Source organism: Aegilops tauschii, chromosome 7 (assembly GCF_002575655.3).
Source record: "Aegilops tauschii subsp. strangulata cultivar AL8/78 chromosome 7, Aet v6.0, whole genome shotgun sequence".
Taxonomy (NCBI): domain Eukaryota; kingdom Viridiplantae; phylum Streptophyta; class Magnoliopsida; order Poales; family Poaceae; genus Aegilops; species Aegilops tauschii.
In genome coordinates this window covers 557,804,514-557,825,950 of record NC_053041.3, presented here as the reverse complement: position 1 = coordinate 557,825,950, position 21,437 = coordinate 557,804,514, and the positions used below count along the sequence as shown (strand labels likewise).

General features: G+C 43.0%; 1 protein-coding gene across 1 annotated transcript; it reads right to left on the bottom strand.

The window, feature by feature from the left end:
- Positions 1–16,220: 16,220 nt before the first annotated feature.
- LOC109749842 (BOI-related E3 ubiquitin-protein ligase 1) lies at positions 16,221–17,762 on the bottom strand. Its single transcript, XM_020308784.4, has 2 exons — positions 17,230–17,762; positions 16,221–17,144 (listed from the first exon to the last, which is right to left on the bottom strand). The coding sequence occupies exons 1-2, from the start codon at positions 17,620–17,622 to the stop codon at positions 16,593–16,595; spliced, it is 945 nt and encodes a 314-aa protein (XP_020164373.1). The 5' UTR covers positions 17,623–17,762; the 3' UTR covers positions 16,221–16,592.
- Positions 17,763–21,437: the final 3,675 nt, after the last annotated feature.

Below are 21,437 nucleotides of genomic sequence, written 5' to 3'. Positions count from 1 at the left end.
TCGTGCACAGAGTGGTTAGCACACCTGGTGCCATACCGGTTGGCTTCCATTTTCATATGAATAGCCATATGCATCGCCAAATATGCACCGATTAGTGCATGTATTTTGTCTCCAGCTCCCTTTGCCGAAACAGAAATGTTGTTGACTAAACAAAATATATATTAGTATGTCAATATCATCTACAGGTAGATGATGTCAATGTCCCGTTGCCTTTCAAGCTCCTCTAGGTGTCACAATCATGCACATTTGTCCTGTTTAGCACGAACGCTTGTGATTCGCCTGCCCCTTCAATCGCACAGCCGGCAAAAAGATAACCGAGATATGGTTAACCATCAGCCTCACCCTATCCTTACGTATGTCCACTTCTTTTTTTCGTATATGTCCACGGTGCCTCATGGTACCACGACATTTCTTCTCGTGTGTCCACTTCTCCTCTGTCACCTTCCAGCGTGATTCTTATCAAAGAAAAAAGAACTTCACACTGTGATTCCTCCATTTATGTGAGAGTAGTAGCAAAATAAATAAAGAGGCGAGGGACGCAGAAAGAAGAGCCACCATGCCGATGCTAACTGCTACTACTGAAAAGGCCCTTGTTCCTTCCAAAGATTTTTCAGTGGTTCACGTACGTGTGGATTGGTGGTTGGGTTGGCTGCCAAAGCTAGGTTATTGTAGCTTAGCGTGCACCTGGCTTTGTGGATTCGGCTATATATAGACAGGAAGGAAAAGCTAGAGAGGAGTTAGCCCCCAATTAAGTTTGCAAAATTCTCAGAGGCATATGTGTAGTGCTCCTGGAGTTTATTTAAAGGTTTAACACAATCTTTTACATGATTGTGGCAAGGTGCAATTCAACGCTTTTACCATCGGAGATTCCTCCAAAACTTTTACATTGGCCTTATGTATAGTAGCAGTACTCCGTCCGTTAGGAAGCAAATGGCGCCAACGACCTTTTCAGTGTCAAATAATGTTTCATCTCTTTGGCCATTATAAAGTTATAAAAAAGTTAAGCTCGATGTTTTTGAGCAAGTCATCTATGTCGAACAGAGGTAGTACAATTAAGCACCTATAATTTATTTATTTTTATCAGGCATAACTTTCTCCAGCGAGGCTAGCGAATGTCTTTGCATGAAAAATGAGAAAAATTACGCCATTCGACCAGACATGCCATCTGCAATCAAGCGGTCGCAGCTGAATGGCCTTTCACAAAGCAGATTCACCTAACAATGATACACAAGACAAGCGTCACTTCTGAACCTAATGCAATTAGAAAGCCGTCTTCTTCTTTAGTCGAAAGGTGAATATATGGTTGAAAGGAAAGGGACGAAACATCGTTTGACAATTAAAAGGTCGTTGATGCGAGGAATTTTAACTCGCTCTACCAAAGTTAGAAATGTCTTTTGTTCCTAGTTCCTACACGTAGTACAGCTCATACTAACCACTTGATCGAGCCTTTAGTACTGCACAAATGGATGTACCACATGACATGACATAGCTAGCTTCTACGCCATTACACGGAACTTAATTTATTCCTCCCTGAAAGCCGATTAACCGAGAGACAGACAACACCCAGCAAAGATGGCACAGATTTGTTCTTCTGTCCGTATGATATGATAACCACTAGACTTTTTGGATCTACTACCGAGCTAGCTAGCGTTAGTGCATGCCTGGAAAGCTACTGAAAGCCAGGGATTATCCCACAGTTATATATAATAAACCATGCGCTCAATGTGCCGGAAGCATATCAGGCTGTTTTGTGATATGTGAGAGCAGGGTCATGGACAAACACCACAGCACAGCACTTATCCCATCCAGCTTTAGTTTACCATGGCTGACTGATGAGAGTCATGTATATGGGATGGCTGGGCTAGGTGACCAGTGCTGCTCACCACAGCCACAATGGCAAAAATGTCTCTGTACCCTGGTTTTTTTGGTACAACGTCCTAATGCCCTGTGACTATGAAGTAACTGGTGTATTTTATTTATTTTTGTTGACAAAATGAATTCTGAAGTAACTTTTTTTGGGGGCGGGGGGGGGGGGGGGGGGGGGGGTCGGAATTGGCCTGAAAAAACTTGTGTTTTAGGATTGCCATCATCAATCATTTCGATGCGAACACCGTACTGCCCCCGCGGTAGCATCGATCAATCGTTGTAGTTAGGTAGGGCCGCACGCACAAAGATGCAGGCAACTAGTATTCTGATTCTTTATCGAAAAAAACTAGTATTCTGATTGCCTCCACTTTCTCCAATGGAATCGCTTCTGCTTTCTCGCGTCTGCCATGGAAGATGGGACAAGGAATCGGGACAATGAAAGAAGAAACGAGGGGAACAATTAAAGGGAAGGGGGGAGGCTGAAACTAAAAGGCATGTGAGATCATACCGATCTCCTGGCATGTGTAGATAGATGGTAGCTTAGCAGACACGTAGGATTACATGGGTAGAGTGGGTGAATGTGACAGGGTCCCGTCTCTCCTCCCCAATTTCGCAAAATTCCAGGGCTCTATTATTGTTCCCATCGACCCTAACCGTATTATCCGGTCACCCCCACTCTGATCGCTTGGTTACTACTACTAGTAGTGCTAAAAAGGAAGAGAAGTCATCATGGTAACCTAATGGAGGACAAGAGAAAGTTTAATAAGACTAGGAAATGTTCGGAAAAGGGAGAAACAAAAAGAGGTGTTATAAACAAAAAGAGGTGTTATAAAACGGGCCCCACCTGTCATAAACTCACTTAACGCGGCTCGATCCGCCGATCAGTGGTTTTTGCAAAAGAATTACGCAAGACGCGGTGCTTTCTGCAGCGAATCTGTATCCTAATGTTTTTCGCAAACCTAGCCCTTAAAGTGGTGGTTTTATGCAATTTACTCAAACTAAAGAGACTCAGCCACAGCCGGAAAGTGGCTGTGGAGATCAGCTGGATTCCTGCACTAGAGTCCCAAAAGCCAAGAAGAATCACATAAATAATAATAGTACGGCTGTTCATTATTATTTGAGCTCGTGCATGCTCCCCCGTACGTCTAGGGGCAATTTGGCATCAAACTAAAGATATATTCTGAGTGTCGATCCTGATCACGCTCACTCACACGCCTCCTTTACATTTTTCGGAAGGCTCACTCGCGCACCTCCTTGAAAAGAAGTCCAATCCAGCTCCAACTTGTGAGTTGGATGGCTACCTTCTTCCCTATCAGGTGGGAATCTAGCCTGGGGTCTCGTTCGCCATCTTTTTACTTCTTGTATCAGTTACACTCCTTTTTTCTGGCGTTGCTGTCTGAGATGAGATGAGATGCGGTTGGTTCTACGGACAGAAATGTAACAAGTTGGGACCCTTTTGGCCAGGAGCACATGATACATACGTTCTACGCTGAGGATAATTGTGTGGTATATATCCTGTGCTGACCTGGCCTCCATGACCTGGAGGGAGGAACAGAGGCGAGAATATAATTCTTGGCCACGATGCCGTACATCCGCAGTTGTGCATCGTTCGTCCTCACGCACAGCTAGCACAGGGATATGATTGAGATGCCGTGTGTGCCTGTGATGGTGGACTATCACCACCACCTTAGCATTCTGGTCAAGTGACCGGCCACCTTACCACTCCACCCAGCGCGAGGTATACTATACCATATCATTTTATTTTATTTTGAAAGATCACTGTACCATACCATTACCACGAGTGGTAGCGGTGGTTGCGCGGTGGCTTCCCCGTGCTGTGCATGCATGGTACGTCCATCCAAATTGCATGACATTGCAGGCAGGTGATAAGTTTAGGTAGTATGCGCTTGCAGCCGATCGAACACGCAATCAGCACGAGGCACCAGCACAGGATAGCGTCTCCAGCCTGACCATTTACTGTTGCATGTGTCCAGGATGAGCTAGAATATATACAATACAGTGGCCTAATCAATGCATCTGGTGCTGCCCAGCGAGTCTTATACTAGACTGGGGCGTGTCCACCTAGCTCATAGGCCTACCGCCAAGGGCAATGACGGTAGGGATACACGGCCTATCGCCAAAGGCCCTGGTGGTAGGGTATTTTTCACGTCAAACGGCCGTAACGGCGCAGTTAATTTCTACCCTCATTACCTTTGGCGGTAGGCAGTGTTACCCTACCGTCAGTGACTATGACGGTATGAAAAGGGTCAGATCCCGAAATTTTTCCAAACCGGGGTCAGATCCGGGTAAACTATCGGAAAAGGGTCAAAACACAAAATTTTGCCTGCCGTGGTGATGCTCTGCGGCCGAAAGAAGGGGCAGTTGGTTCATGCCTGGATGCCGCCTATCGTTAGCGTCAGAGTCGGATCACGACACCAGTGGCGCTGAGCTTCAATGTGATTTGAGTGGGGGCTAAACGTGTTTGAAAGAGAGTTGCTGGGGCTAATCAAGTGTATTATGTTAAATATGGTTGAAATAAGGTAAGTATTATATGTTTATGTAAAGAAATATACTGTATTTGATTGGGTCGCCATGGCCCCTTTGGCCATCACTAAGTTCTGCCACTGCACGCACACCAAGGGTTGTCGCGCATGCATATGGTGGTTATTTCGCAAAAAAAAATAACATACGCTGTTGGTGCGTGATGCACGCGCGGCAACTTCTTTTGGATGAGAAAAAAACACTCACTTTGTTCTGATTTAGTTGTCACGCGTGCATATGATGGTTATTTTGCAAAAAAAACTCATACATTCAAAGCTGTGAAAAAGGGTCCCTTCCTCCTTCCTCCGTCCTCTGCCCATCATACGTGCGTCGCCAAGGCCAGCGGCCGTTGGATTCAGCTCACGGCCCATCTTGTGTCGATTCCGCCGTCATCAAGTTGCGCGAGCAGCACCTCCGCTACCCAGGACATGCCGATTCCACCGCCCACCGAGTGGCGGAATCGCTCCTACCCCGACAGTCGCCGTGCTGGCCTTTTCCCTGCCGCCGCCTCGGTTGCTGTTGTGACTCCAGTCACCGGCCCCGCCTCTAATAGGTACTCCTGGAATGCGTAACGAGTACTCGTGCGCAAGGTTTTTAATTTCGGAAACAAAATGATTTCAGAAACGAAATTATTTCAGATTTAGATTGCAAGTTTCACTTAATTTTATTGAACTCAAATATAATTTAAATATATTTTGAAATCAGTTTGAAAATGCCTTGAAATTTCGGGGTTAAACATATTTCAGACCCCACTGAAATATGTGAAATTTCAGAAATTTCACTGAAATTTCGTTGAAATTTTTAAGGCTGCTCCTGTGTGAAGGAAATTTAACGATGAGCTGTGAAGGAATATCACCCAACATATATAGAGAGAGCAAATTGTCAGAAATAGTGGGGAAGGAAATTATTAAAGTTACAGCTTGTAGTTTGCCTTAAGCTTCATGCTTATAAATGGTTTTTGAATTAAACCATTTAAATTTTGTTAAGTCACATTTCTAATCTAGCAGGGTGAACAAATCAGTGTTAAAAATTGAGCTCAACAATGCAGCATTAATTGTGCCTTCATATACATGGTGAACAAATTGAGTTCAGCAATATAGCATAGCATTGCACTGCATTGACCCTTCATATAAACAGACAACAAATTGAGTTCAGAAATTAAGAAGAAGAAATTGCAAGATAGCAGGAGAAGTGGTAAAGTGGTACCTTTTTACTTTGGCGAGCTCGGCGGTGAGTCCTCCACCTCTCTATTTGCCTTGAGCATGTAGTCGTCTGTGAAGGCGGCACTCAGTATGTGGAATTAGAAAAGGGGTACCTATGATTCCACTCTTGAGGCGGCAGCTAGTACGGGTCGGCGATGACCTCCCGACACAGGGCCACGACTTTGGCCGACTTGAGCCAGTACTCCATGGCGCCCGCATGAAGATACACGTGTGTCGGGGCCGGCCCTATTCCTCGGGTCCTCTAGCTTCATGCTCCACGGCGGGTAGCCGGTGAGAGGTGGTCGACAATGGACAGAGGCAAAAGAGAGCGAGCACTGCAGGCAAAGGTGATCTCCAAAAGAATCCAACCTTCAGATCAAGGTGGCAGCGGCGTGGTGTGGGGAAAGCAAGGCATCGGTGGCGTGGGGTGGCAAGGCAGAGTGGGTGAGGAGGGAGAGGGAGCAAGGCAGTGTGGACCAGCGTCGAAGACGAAGAACGAGAGTGAGGTAGGAGAGTGGTGACGAGGAAGGAGGGGACTGCGGGTTGTGTCGGGAAATTGCAAGGGACCATTTTGCAAAATGCCCAGAGACATTTGTTTCCGGGCGGAGGGAGTACATGTAGATGTATTTGAGATTATGCATCGCGTGTGGAGTAGAAGTAGTATGCACGCCTCCCTTCCCTTCTCATCATATCACAACACCAACACTCTGTCTTCATGGCTCCATGCCATGTTCATTTTCCATATTGTGTCCCGCACCATAATTCTTGCCACATGCACACAAAATTGGCCCGAAGTTAAATATCACGTCGATCGATAATGCTAATGGACATAACAAACATCAAAAGCAGGACCACATAAAATGAATGTGAGGCGGAAAGATAGAGAGGGTCAAACGCATGGTAACAAACCAAAAAGAATGACTTGTGCAAGATGCAGGGATGGTGAATCCACAGGCTCGTTGGTGAATCCTAGAGAAGAGAGTTTGCCCTAGTCGCCGAGGAAATGAAGAGGAAACACAGTTTCCTGCAGGAGGTGTGGCTTTCGTCAACCAGCACAAGACAAAGGAGGAATGCAACAAGTTGATGTACATTGGTTGGCTAATGGCATGACACAACACTTCACTTTCACTTGGTTGGTGCGGTTACCAAGGTTGGATTAGATTACACGAGATCTGGGTCCATGTATTATGACTTCACAGCGTCACTTGAAACCATCATATATGTGTGATGCACCCCACCAGAGGGTACATATACATGACACCATTATCAGGAACACGAGATCATTATTGTTATTTTTGTACCGTTTCTTTATAGTAAGGATTTAGAATTCATGTGTTATGTTTGCATGAAATACAATCTTTATTTTGGATTATTACATCTGAATCTGGTTGATATCTTTCTTTCGCTAGATCTCGTAACCTTAAACCTAGCCAACCTTTCGCCACATGCCATGCTAGGAGACGAAAAGCTTCATCACCACCTCATGAATGCAATTAAAATAACGGACATTTTATCTCGCTGACGTTTCTAGGAAGGCCAACCCTAGCAGACACCCCCATCACTATCGCACAGATCTCGACGCAGGGGCAATGCCGCGTCGGATGGCTGAAGGTGTTCATTGTCTGCCGATGCCTAGCAAACACTAGTTTTTTCTAAGAAAAAATATCTCCAAAAATGTGAATCCCGCCCGCTGGTGGAGGTTTCGAACTCGCACCATCTCGCAATAGTGCGGGGCTTTTTCCCAATGGGCTCGAGAGAAGGTTCATGAACATTCGTGTTAAAACATATTTTTAAATATAACTTGGTATTTTAAGACCTTTTATTAATTGATCTAAAATTCTGATTTTTTTTACTTTCTATTCGGGCAGTTTTATTATAAGATGATAGCATTTCTTATTATAAGGTGATGGCTTTTTTGTTATAAGAATATGACATTTTTGTTATAAGAGGATGTAATTTGTTATTATAAGAGCATATAATTTTTTTGTTTTATAATCGAATGGCATTTCGATCATTACGAGGATGACATTTCTTTTATTGTTTAAAAGGATAGCATTTTTATTATAAGAGGATGTCATTTTTTATAATAAGGTAAGAGGATGACATTTTTATTATAAGATGATGGCAGTTTTATTTATAAGAGCGTGGTTTTTATTTAATAATAAGATGGGCATTTTTATTATTGCACGGATGGCCTCTATCTATTATATACTTAAAAGAGAACAACCCATCACATTAATCCACACAGGCTAAAAATATATTATCCGTTGATTATAATTATAAGCGTTGAGATTAAAAGATGAGAAAGTTATGCACAATATCAACCATGTACAAGTAAGCCTATTATTGACACGTAAAAATAGTCTAACATGACCATGTGCCACATATGGTAAGCAATCCAAAATATTCAAAAAAAAGTCTAACATGAACACATACAAAACCATGTCACGTATGGAGGAGGCCAAGTTATGTACAAGCAAGTGCACTAAAAAAGAAGTTATGTACAAGCAAGTCTATCATTGGCACGTAAAAATTGGGTTTTCCAACTGAAGTGCGCATTGAGGATTTCATAAAAAAGAACGTACGCATTGAGGAGACCAACTCACGTATGCACGGGAAAGAAGAAGCACCACCTGGCCTCCAAATCAAGTAAGCATTGGAAAAGAAGAAGCATGTCCATGGGCCTCAAGGCTAACCGTAGTAGCCCATCAAGACTGTATGCAATTATCCAAGGCAATGCACTATTAATATCCTAGGCTTGCCTAAAAAAATCCTAGGCAAACATGTTCTATTTCGTTTTTCTTGAAAAACATTGAATCTAGACGGTTGTCCAGGCTAAGCCTTCTCTGTTCGACTATGCGCATCGCGTTTAATGCATCAAACAACTTGCACCCACTGCCCAGTATCCTGTCATGTGTCATCTTGATCGCACTGCTGCCATGACGTTCTACGGACACACGCTCATCTCAACCATAAAAGATTGCCACCACATGCATCAAGTCCGGCCATGTAGTAACACACCGCTGCTTCTGCCGCCTACGCGCTAGCATATCTCCAGCGGCTCGATCTTCTCTGGTTTTTTTTGCGGGGCCCGGTCTTACCTGTTTCTAGGTAAATAAATTCGATTACAGCATCTAACCTCTGAAGTAACAATTCTAAATATTGAATTATTAAAAACATGATTACATGATCGTGGATTAGTTGATTTTATTTTTAATTATAGGGCATCCAGCATTGGTTGTATCCAAATCCTATAGGTCCACCGATGCAGCACATGGACAACTCTTTCAAAGAAAAACAAATGCACACATAAATCGGTCAACCTAAAAGAGTGGTACTACAACATTAAACTTCTTGGTGAATAGCATGTAAGCATACACGAGCAACAGCCCATACGTTCACATGCATCTATTGGGTGGACATATATGAGCTTAGCAAGGACAACGAACGAATAGTAGAATGACACGCGAGGGAAATAAATAGAGAAGAAAAAATTATTCTATAATAAATTATATATGGGTGTAACTATATCACATCTAGATGTGAGATAATATATCACATCTAGATGTGAGATAATATCTCACATCTCACATCTAATATGGCGTTTGTTTTCTTTCTCTCGTTTTCAACTTCGTTACCTCAGGCCTGTTTGTTCGTGGGCTTATTTGTTTTGGTTGATATTAGTCCAGCCAGGCACAACATGTTTCGCGCCAGTGCACTGTTAGGCTAATACGAGTGCAACGCAGGTACGAGTGGACATATAGTACTACTAAAACTACTACACGACAGCCCTCCAACTTCTTGAACACACGTGAAAATTTGCTAAAAAAACAAAAGAATGGCCCAAAGCACATGGCAGAAACCACATGCCAAACGCCCAAGCAAAATGGATAAGCCACATGCAGATCGAGGAAGTCGTATAGGACCAGCCTAAAAAAAGCTAAAAACACAAATCTTAAAGCCATGACTAATTTCCTTTAAAAAATTGTTCAACGTTTCAAAAATATGTTATTTAAAAAAAATGTGTACGCAATGTAAAAAAAAGGTTAGTCCTAGTTGCAAGTTGAGGTGGACTTGTAACTGGGGCAATTGAGACAGAAAAAACATCAGGCCCAACAACTACAATATTGAAAATTTCTATACATTTTTCAAAACAGTGAATAAAAATAAAAATTCCAGAACACTTTTTGAATTTATAAACAAAACTCGAAAACGAGAACATCTGTTGAAATTCAGAAACAAAATCGAAGGGAATAATTTTTTCGAATTGGCGAACAAATTTTTTTAAAACACAAACATTTTTAAAAAATTTAGAACTTTTTTTTGAAAAGATGAACATTTTTTGAAATGGTGAACAAACTAGCCTTATATACAAAACCATATGACTCAAAAGATGTTGTGTGTAGAGTGTGAACCTGTAACTGGGAAAAAAGGTTCACCCCAGCTATGAGTCGGGGGTGGACTTGCAACTGGAAAAAATTAGGTCGGCCCCCAGTTGCTAGTCGAGGGTGAACTTCCAACTAGGACAAAAAAATGTCGGGGCCAGTTGCAAGTCGAGTGTGAGGTTGCAATTAGGACAAAAAAAGGTCGGACCCCAGTTGCGAGTCGAGAATGGACTTGCAACTAGAACAAAAAAGGACAAACCCCGGTTGCAAGTCGAGGGTGGAGTTGCCACTAGGACCAAAAAAAGGTCGGTCCCCAGTTGCAAGTGGAGGATGGACTTGCAACTATGACATAAAAAGATCAGGCCCCAGTTGCGAGTCGAGGGTTGGATTACAACTGGGGTAAAAAGGTTCGGTCTCTATTTGTGAGTAGATTGTGGACTTGTAACCAGGAAAAAGGTGGACCCCAATTGCGAGTCAAGAGTGGACTGGCAACTGGGACAAAAGAAGGTCGGATCTCAGATGCGAGTCGAGGGTGGACTTGCAATTAGGACAAAAAGACCAGCCCCAGTTGCGAGTTGAGGGTGAACTTGCAACTGTGACAAAAAAGGTTGGGCCCCAGTTGCGTGTCGAGGGTGGACATGCAATTTGGACAAAAAAATTAGGGCCTGGTTGCGAGTCAAGGGTGGGATTGTGACCGGGAAAAAAAGGCCTAGTCCTAGTTGCGAGTTGAGGGTGGACTTGCAACTGGGACAAAAATGATCGGGCCCTAATCGTGAGTCAAGGGTGGACTTGAAACTAAAAAACAAAATTAACCAGGCCCTCGACGGTAGACTTAAAGCAGGGTCCGGCCATGATAGAACTTCCTTTTTCGTGTGCCTTCCAATTTTATGTTGCAATTTAGAAACAACATAAGGAACTGGTTGCCAGTGGGCTGTGATAATGCCTCGGCAAAACCGAAGCCAAACAGGCCTAGGGCAACAACATCATACGCGACAAACAAACATTGACAAGCGAAGCGGAAATAAAGTGCTTGCACAAAAATTACGGAAACTAAATCAAACAATGACAAACTTAGACAAGACATCATTTTAAAAAGCTGTGTATTAAAATACACTTATGAAATTTTTAAAAAAATCATGGATTTTAAAAAGTCCGGACCCCAGTTCCGAGTCGAGGATGGACTAGCAACTGGAACAAAAAGGTCGGACCCCGGTTGCGAGTTGAGGGTGGAGTTGCAACTAGAAAAAAGAAGGTCGCCCCCATTTGTGAGTGGAGGGTGGACTTGCATCTCGGACAAAAAAAAAGGTCGGGCCACAGTTGCGAGTCGAGGGTTGAATTGCAACTAGGGCAGAATAAAGGTCGGGCTCTAGTTGCGAGTCGATTGTGGCCTTACAACTGGAAAAAGGTAGATCCCAATTGCGAGTCAATGATGGATTTGCATGTGGGACAAAAAATGGTCGGGCCCTAGTTGAGAGTTGGCTTGCAACTTGGACACAAAAAGGTCGCCCGAGTTGCGAGACGAAGGTGGACTTACAATTAGGACAAAAAATATTGGGCCCCAGTTGCGAGTCGAGGGTGCACTTGAAATTACGACAAAAAAGGTCGATCCTAGTTTCGTGTCAAGGATGAGCTTGCAACTGGGACAAAAAAAGGTCGGGCCCTAGTTGCAAGTCGACGGCGGACTTGCAAGTAGGATACAAAAGGTTGGCCCTAGTTGTGAGTCGGGATTGGATTATCAACTAGGACAAAAAAAGGCCGACCCTAGTTGCAAGTCGATGGTGGACCTGCAACTGGGACATAAAAATGTCGGATCTCAGTGCCGAGTCCTGAATGGGCTTGCAATTAGGACTGAAAAGATCAGGCCCCAGTTTCGTGTTGAGGGTGAACTTGCAATTGAGACAAAAAAGGTTGGGCCCTAGTTGCAAGTTGAGGGTAGACTTGCAACTGAGACAAAAGAATGTTGGTGCCTAGTTGTGAGTCGTGGGTGGGATTACGACTGGGACAAAAAATGATCTGACCCTAGTTGGGAATTGAGGGTGGACATGTAACTCGTAGAAAAACACTCAGGCCCACAATTGTGAGTCAAGGTTGGAGTTGCAACTAAGAAAAAAATGAGAGAAATATTAGTCAAGCCCTCAAAGGTAGACTTACAATGGGGGCCGCGACCATCCAATTATATGTCATAATTTAGAAACAACATAGGGAACCGGTTGCTAGTGGGATGTGATAATGGTCCGGCAAAAGCGAAGCCACGCAGGCTAGGCCAACAACTACGCAACAAACAAACAAGGTGAAAGATAAAGCGCTTGTACAACAAATATGGAAACTAAATCAAACAATGACAAACTTACATGAGAAATCATTTTTAAAAGTTATGAATTTAAAATACACTTATGAAATTTAAAAAAAGAAGGAAAAAATGAAAAATGAAAAAGAGAAGAATAAAAACTGGACGAAAAAGATTGAGAGGGGAAACCAACCAGTGTTATATCATACAATATATGGACATAAAACCAAATAGCGTCTTCGAATTCTTACAACGGTAGCCCAGAAAAGATAAAAATAACAAAAGGAAACAGCCGGTCCGCACATAGAGCCTGGACAAGCAAAGAAGAACAACAGCCCGGGTGATGTGTGCGACCAGCGACGTGGGAAGTGCACGACACGAATCAACCCTACACGACAATTACAGTGGGATATATCAAACAATTAAGATGACATCCTTAAAAGATATCTTGATTTTTTTAAAACATCTACATGTTATCAATTCCAAAAATATAAAAAATATGAATACAAAAATAGTCATAATTTTGAACAAATAATGATACAAAAAAAAGAAAAAACAGAAATGAAAAGAAAACGGAAAAACAAAAACAAATGCAGGGCGCTGAGTAGGAGTCCAGAAAAGTGAGAAGGACTAGGACTGAATCTTCGATCTACAGTACAATGCAACTCCTACTTGAAAAGGAAAAAGGAAGGCCCGCAACATTGGCCTGGGCATGCGATCGGAAGTAGCGTTTTCAGGACCTCTTCTCTGATACGTGCGTGCGATTAAAAATAGGCCCAGACTGATGAGGCTGGTCATAGTAGGGAGTAACTTATACTAGTGTTATGCATATGACACTAGTTTAATTTACTATCTCCATAGTGCAAAGTAATATAGTAGCAGTGTCATAGATGGCTTCATTTATTTGCTTGTAGACCCATATTCTTTTAGAAGCGCAATATTACAGTAACATATTATGTTACTCTAAACACATCTCTTCATATTAAATACATGTCATATAAGCAAATTTGTCTTGGAACCCGCTATGTTACTAGCTAAGTTACTTCCGGTATGACTAGCCTAATAAGGAGGCACATCGTGATGACTACTGCTGCACGGGATCACAGTTGCACGAATATTAAAGCCAGACGAGATCCAATAGCTTTCAACTTAGATGTGAGATAGTTATTTCACATCTAGATGTGAAATAGCAAAACTGATTATATATTTGCACAATTAACCAGATTTGAGTCAGATTGCTTAAAATAATAATATTAAAATATATCTTATTAGGTTGACAAAGAATACAACTCTGACTAAAGTGTAAATCAATTTTCATTATATTAAATTTATTTATGAATCTAAAATAGAACATGCAATGAAAATTCGAATAAATTAGTAATCCGATTCCAGCCTGTTAAAATATATGTTGATGCAGAACAACATGGACAAAAAAACTGTGGCAATGTTTAAAGATGGAATATTTTAATAGCAACTTTTTATGCACATACCCCAATAGTTACTCAGCTTTAATTTGCCAGGCTACATAGACAATTCAAGTAAGAGAATATTGTCACGAGCATCTGGAAGCACATGTGGAAGATCAAGAGGCATGATATTGTACTATCATGAGACCACAATTGCCACACACATATTAGTGACACATAGGCTAGAAGAAGAATGACACAAAGTCTGGGCATCTAATTCTTAGTGAAATGGTCTTAGGTGTAGGACACCAACCTCAATGCCATTGGTAACCTGCTGTCATGCAATGACATTTTAGGGGCACTAATACATTTAGCACAAAGATACTAGCCAGAGCTTTGATCCTATTACCTCAAGACACACATTCCAACTACAAGATCTCAAATGATATATTAACTGTAACATGCCAACCCAAAAAAACCATTTGGATATTGGGAGATATAGCAACTAATGAAGAGTAGTAGGAGATGGATTCTTATAGAATCATGTGGTATTTTTTTTCGTTGTTGGCTGCTGATCTTTATCATAGGTGGGCGTATTTGCAATCAATAATATAATTGAACTCATAACTCCCCAAAAGTCCTATTGTTTTTCCTCAAGATTCATGTTTGTCTCTTTATATTTTTGCATGGTTTAAATGCCAATTTACTGTCAGTGCATGTCCAAATAAATAGAAGCTATAAATGTGCCAATTAGAGAATAGTGCACATAAATTCACACCATTCGTTGATTAGATAGGTTTATTCCTGAAAGTTGCAAAGAAGATTACATTATGTTGAGAATATGTGGAGCCATATATATGGACTAACTAATGTATGACATTGGACAAAACACAGATCAATAGAGTTGGTGTTCTTGGTAAAATCCTAAACCATATTTGTTGGAAATATAAATACTGACAACTAAGAAAAGTGAACCATGACAGCTAGAGATTAGTACCAGAGTATATGTTTTAGCGGGTCGATACATAGACCTTGATTCTTTTGTTGTTTCATCATGATATACATCCATATATTTTATATGAATACTAATGTAGCAATGGATGAAATGAAAGAAGAAAGGTCGATAGAACACACTGCAATAAAAAAAAGGACGCTGATAACACCCACACGTGTGGTGGCAGCGACACCCGCCCACACGCCCTATAACACACAGATTACGCCATGTCACCGCGTGCATGCATGTGGGAATCTTTTTGGACTTTCAGTTTTTAAACTATTTTATCTTTTTAATGAAAATCCGATTGAAGATCCATTTTCACCATTAAATCCATTGCGACGGGGTCTTCGAAATTAGATCTCATATCAATATGTTTCAACGACTTTTAAGAGGTTCCATGTGTATTGCACATGAATTGCCATGGTGTTTACACTGAAGTTGCCATGATATGTCTCAGCTATTTTCTTCTACATTTAAAAGTAAATTTTGACATATTATAAAACGGGAAATTAAGAAACTAGACTTGCCATAAACCATAAACTAAAATTTCCATGATACATGCACTTAAAATTGCCATGGTTCATACAGAAAATAATTTTCATGTTCAAAGTACTGGAATTGCCATGGTCAAAATACTAAAATTGTCATGCTCTATAAACTAAAATTGCCACCTGGCAACTTTAGTGTAACACTATGGCAACTACAGTGTAAATATTATGGCAACTTTTGGCCAATTTTTTTTCGTCGAAACATATCAACAAGGGATCTAGTTTTGAAGATCTCGTCGAGACGGATTTAATGGTGAAAATGGATTTTGAACTGATTTTTTTAATTAAGAGATAAAATATTTTTAAGACAAAACCAAAAATATTCCCGCTGATGTCATCTGTTTTGATGTGGCAAAATGAATGATACCGGGGGCGGTTGGGCCATGTTGCTTCGTGCCACACGTGTGGGCGTTAACATTTGTGATAAAAAAGACTAGCCGCGCAGATGCATGGGTCACGTGCTAGTTTTTATTATTTTAATAGGTTAATATTGAGAGGTTGCATTTTTGTTTACTGACTATTTTTGCAAAGATTTTTGGGTGATGACAAATAACATAGCAACTTTTGTGGCTTTTTTTATATTTTTGTTCATGGCATTTTCTTAAAAATAACATATTTAGTGGACCTTTGGGGAACTGGTGGTCGCCATGGCCCTCCCTCCACCCCCTGGCGGCTGGACGCCAGATATTGAGGTCCTTATAAATAATGATCTTCTGTATATTTGGTTGTACGAACTTAGGCACCAACCTCTTATCAACCGAGAAAAAATTCTACAAATTCAAATCAATCTTTGGACAGTTTGAATTTTGGCAACCAACCTTTTGCCAACCAAGGAAAAATTCTTTAAATTCAAGTCACTCTTTGACGGTTGGATCCGAATCGGATTCCTATCTTTGACCCGCTTCACCATCCCCTCCGCAAAACCCTTAGACACGCCCCATATATGTTGTTCAACTTCTAATCTATGTATTTAATTCAAGCATTTATGTGCAATACCACAAACTGTTTTTCTTCTTGTTGAACAATTGATCCAACAGCTTCATGAAAAAGTTAAACTAAACAAAAAGGGATACAAGTCCTCTCATATCTATGTGATCCAACCATCCTCCTATTTATCATCCCGTCAACACAAGTAGGAGGATACTCTAACCTTCGGCACCCTATCGTTCTACCATTGACATGTGGACCCGTTGAAAACCTGGCCCACATGTCAGCAGCCCAACCTCACACGGCGCATGGCAGAGGAGCCGCTTTCGGTCAACAACAATAGAAAAAGTGAACAAAAGAATACAAACAAAAGTCGACTCTAGTAAGTTTCAGAAGGAAACAAAATGTCTACTCTAAAACTATTCCTCCCGCATCACGAAAAGTTGATGCAGACGATGCCATTCTTGGCGCTTCCGCACGCCGGGCACGCCTGCGCCGCGGCCGCGCACGGCGCGCACACGCAGAGGTGCCTGCACGGCAGCAGCAGCACAACGGCCGCGCCCTCGCGGCACCCCTTGCACCTTCCTGCTCCTGTCGCGTGACGCTCCTCCACTACCGGCGTGCCCACCTCCTCCTCCGCGCACAAAGGCACCTGCTTCTCTCCCCAGCAGCACGACTCGGCGTCGTCCTCCTGACCGTCGTCGCTTCCACCGCCACGAACCGCCTGGGAGTCGAGCGCCCGCTGTAGGTCGCCGCGGAGCACGTTGGCCGTGGCCTCATGGGACTGCGCGACATCGCGCCACATCTGAGCCTCCATGAGGAGGTTCCGAAGACGCTCCTCGAGCGCCCAGTTCATGCTCCTGATCCGCTCAATGTCCTCATCCTTGGCCTTGAGCCGCTTCGCCGCCCTGGCCTCCACGGTCCACACGATGAGCCTCGTGTGGCTCTGCCTCTGCTCCGCCAGAGTAGTCCACATCTTTTGCGCCTGCATCATCGACCACGTAGAAATTAAAGCCCGAAACGCAAAGTATCGATCGGTGGCGGCGATTTGATCATGGCATGGGACTTACATGTTTGAGCAGGATGCGGTGGACGTCGATGGTCTGCTGCTGCGCGTGGGCCGCAAGAGCGTCGGCCGCGCTAAGCATCGACGACCGCTCCTCGCGCCTCCGCTTCTTGGTGATCATTTCCTGAACACCGTCGGGGTTGCCGCCCTTCTTAGCCAGATCAACCGCGTCCATCGCCAAGAACTCTGAACACTGATACGGGGCCGAAGTCATCGTCGGCGGCGGCGGCAGCGTGAAGAGGTCCGCGTACGGCTGGTGCCCCCGCTCGCACGACACCGCAGCGCCATAACAAGGCCCACTCGCTGGCATAGCAGCGGCGGAGGAGAGCTGGTGGTGACCGCCGCCGTCGCCGGTGGTGAGTAACATGTGGCGAAGGCGTTGCAGGTCCACAGCCATGGCGATTGATGGGGCGCGCGGGTCGTCCGCTCGCTCCTATATATACAGGCAAGGCGATGCGTCCCTGGCCGGAGTTAGTCAGATGTGGTGGGAGGTGCGGTCATCGATCGGCGAGGGACGGGCGGGCAGGGTGGCAAAGAAACGAGGTCCGTAGATGGCAGGCAGCCGAGTATTTATGGTGCGTGACCGGGTTTTGGTTGGCGTCCATGTCCCCTATCCTGAGTGAGAAAGCAACTGACGATGAGATTGACCAGCCCTTTTCAGGAGGGATTTTTCCTTTTATTTATGGCTTCCGTTTCAATCTCTCCCTAAATTTGGAGTAGAAACCACGAATTCGCCGCGTTGTATTACCTTTCTGCACCGAAATTGATGGCTTCCGTTCCCGACGATTCCATCGATCGGTTGACTACAATTTGCAGAAACCAAGGCTGGCCATATACGCGTCGTTGAGCCTTTTGATCTCTGCACGCACGAATCTTGGGGTGTGAGGAAACTTATAAGAATTACGCGCTCTGGTGAGGTCTCTGGACTTGGTAAAGAGCCGTGTTTAGTGGAGGGCAAAACGGGGAAGAAGGAAACTGCATGCGTTACGTCGTTCATACACTGCATCTGCATGCAGAATCAACGTACGTACTTTAATGTGCTGAGATATATATTACGTAGGCGTTTTTTGGCTGGCTAGCTGTAGATGGTTGAGGAAAATAGAAGGGAATGAATGAGCTAGTAATTGATTTGGTGAAAACAAATCGACCATTCATTCATTCTTGGCTGTACTTTGGTGCAAATCCGGCCGATGGATCCCTACGTTTAATTTGGGCAAAAGCTACCGCCAGCTTTTGATTTAATTTGATTTCCAAAAAAAGATCTCTGCCAAAGTATAGTGTCGATCGTCTTTTAATTTCGGGATACAGATAATCACGTCGGTGCCAAAATAGAACCACAGTTGTGCAAATATGTATGCGTACGTCGGTGCCATCACACATATTTTTTTTTGCATGGAACTCATCACACATTTACACGCGTACTTATCAACATCGGAATAATAATAATAATAATAATAATAAAATAATAATAATAATAATAATAATAATATACGGCTAAATGTACGCGTATCTTTGAAAAACAATAACAAACGACCAAACAAATTAGGAGAAATTGGATCTTTTGCCCCACTTTACTTCTTCATTGGATCATTTGCCCCCCCCCCCCCCCCGAGAGGCTACCGGGTGGGGCCCGGGACCACTGTCATTGAGACAATCAAAGGGCAAATCATCCAACCCCTTGTAAAGTGGGGCAAATCATCCAATCCCCCAACAAATTAGCTAACCACTACATTTGGAGTACTAGTGCGTACTGGAAGCGATGGATAAAAAGGTAAACAATGAATAGGTGCATATATATTGCAGTTCTTTTAGAGAATATATATTGTAGTTGTGTTTTCCATTAATCTCTCATATATATGGACCTTTGTGCACAAGGAAACAACCTAGGGCGTGTTTGGTTGCCGTTGTGAACAGTTCCTGCATCGCATACACTTCTCAACAACCCAGCCTGGTTGAGCAAAAACATGCCCTAATACGCCATCTGTAAGTTGTTTGGTTGCCTGCATCTAGTGTCCCTGCATAAGGTAATACGCAAGTGCACTTTGTTTGGTTACCTGCATTGGCCCGAGCGGCACATGAACACGACGTTTGGTTGCATACGGCGTACATGTGCTTACCTTGTACCCTAATTGGTGTGCTTACCCACAATGATCACACCTAGCACACCAACGCCACAACACAACAATGGCGATGAACTGGGCGAAGATGATGAAGTTCTTCAGTTTCAGTCCAAACTGACGATCCACCTTGATACCTCCAACCTTGCCACTGTCAACACTACTGCCTCCGTGCTTTCGCACCCAGTTGGAGTAAGCTTGTTCTGCTGCCTGCCTAGTCTTGAACCCTCTATGGCTGATGTTGCTATACGATGCCACTTGTGTACTGGCTTCTTCCCATGAACTGTAAACCCCTCGAGCCTTACCGATGAACACGGCATACCACTTGCCCTAGCAATGCACAAGAGCAAGAGTTAAAGCAGCAAATCAATGAAGCAGACACGTAGCAATCAAAGTACACTAGTAGAAAAAGGCCCATTTGTCCCAGTTCTAGAGGCCCATTTGTCCCGGTTCAGGAACCGGGACTAAAGGGTCGGTACTAAAGCCCCATACCTTTATTCCCGGTTCTTATACCAACCGGGACAGATGGGCCTCCACGTGGCCGCTGCGGCGAGCCCAGGCAGGAGGGCCTTTGGTCCCGGTTGGTAGCACCAACCGGGACCAAAAGGCATCCACGCATCAGCAGCTGGCAGGAGCTGAGGTTTTTGTTTTTTTGAAAGGGGGTGGGTTTAGGGGGTTTTGGGGGGTTAATTTAGGGTGTTAGCTAGCTAATAGAGAGAAGTGTCCTCTCTTATCTCCGTGCTTGGTTTACCAGTGCTACTGCTATGCCTAAACATGGCTTAGATTGAAGTGAAGGCAACATGTGGTGCATATCGAAAGTAATACTAATCCTAACTTGATCAAGTTTGGAGTAGTACTACTTTCGACATGCACCACATGTTGCCTTCACTTCAATCCAATCCATGTTCATTTCACCCACTGATATATAATAACTCTTCATGCTCGCATCATGCATCATCATAATAACAAGTCCTACTAATCATCATCATACAACTTCTACTCGTTATTAATAACAAGTTATACGATCATCATCCTCATAGTCATCGAACCAACCCTACTTAATTATTCTTAGCACATGATCATGAGTATTAGGTAGGACCTAAATACCCTCTTTAAGGTAAAATAGCATAAAACAATATAGGCCCTGACTCTCCATTATGGAGAATGGAGATCATCCTGTCTCCAATTCTTGCGCTTCGCTTCCTTTTGCTTCCAAGAACCTCCTTATGACTGTCCATACATTTTTTCCATTCTTTGATTACCATGTGTTCACCGGTTTTAGAAATCCGGTATGGACTGGTGAGATTCGTAGGATGACATGGCTGTATGTTCAAAACATCAAGGCGACCATTCTGATACATCAAATGAGGCACACAATCCATCGGGATTTTCTGTTGAAAAACATAGTAATAACTTCGTAGTTAGCAGTTATGTACTAGTTTTAGAAGTATGCAAAAGATGCACGGATGTCGTAATAGTAAAAAATCTTAACAGGGTATCTCCTTGGAAGTTACGGTGGTTCAACACGTGCACTAGTGGCACGTATTGACCATAATTTGGAGCAGTATGATAATAGGTATTGTAATATCTCAAGTTCAGTACAAAATGCGATCAGATGATTTTTCTCCTGATAAGTTAATTCGGAGCCATCGGTGTAGTGGGTTTTGTCTACCATCTTCCGCACATTGTTTGAAGAATGAAAATAAGCTGTCAACTATTTTGAAATAAACAATATAAATTAGTTAATAACTATGTTTGAGAAACTCACATAGCGGTAGAATTGGAAGCGTATCAACAAGGACCCAAATGTCCATATTGTCTTGCTCGATGTCGGGATCACCAAGATCCATGGTGATAAGCATATCCTCATAAAAACCATACATCTTGCAAAGTGCTTCCCAATTTGGGAAATCAAAATGGGTTACGCTCTGAGAATTATACAGATTTACTTCAAAATCCATACCATGATGGGTCCTTAGGTGAATTTTCTTTGTTTCAAAACTTTCATGGTCTTCAAAACCCATCCTCTCCAAGACATAGCGTCTTGCATGGCATGGGATAAGCTAGTCAAATTGTAAAATATGAAAAATACACA

What these genes read in the sequence shown, in the direction of transcription:
- LOC109749842 (XM_020308784.4), bottom strand. Translation starts at nt 17,622, where the DNA reads ATGGCTGTGGACCTGCAACGCCTTCGCCACATGTTACTCACCACCGGC. An exon ending in ACCGCATCCTGCTCAAACAT is followed by an intron (nt 17,145 to 17,229) that starts GTAAGTCCCATG and finishes TCGATGATGCAG; the next exon opens with GCGCAAAAGATGTGGACTAC.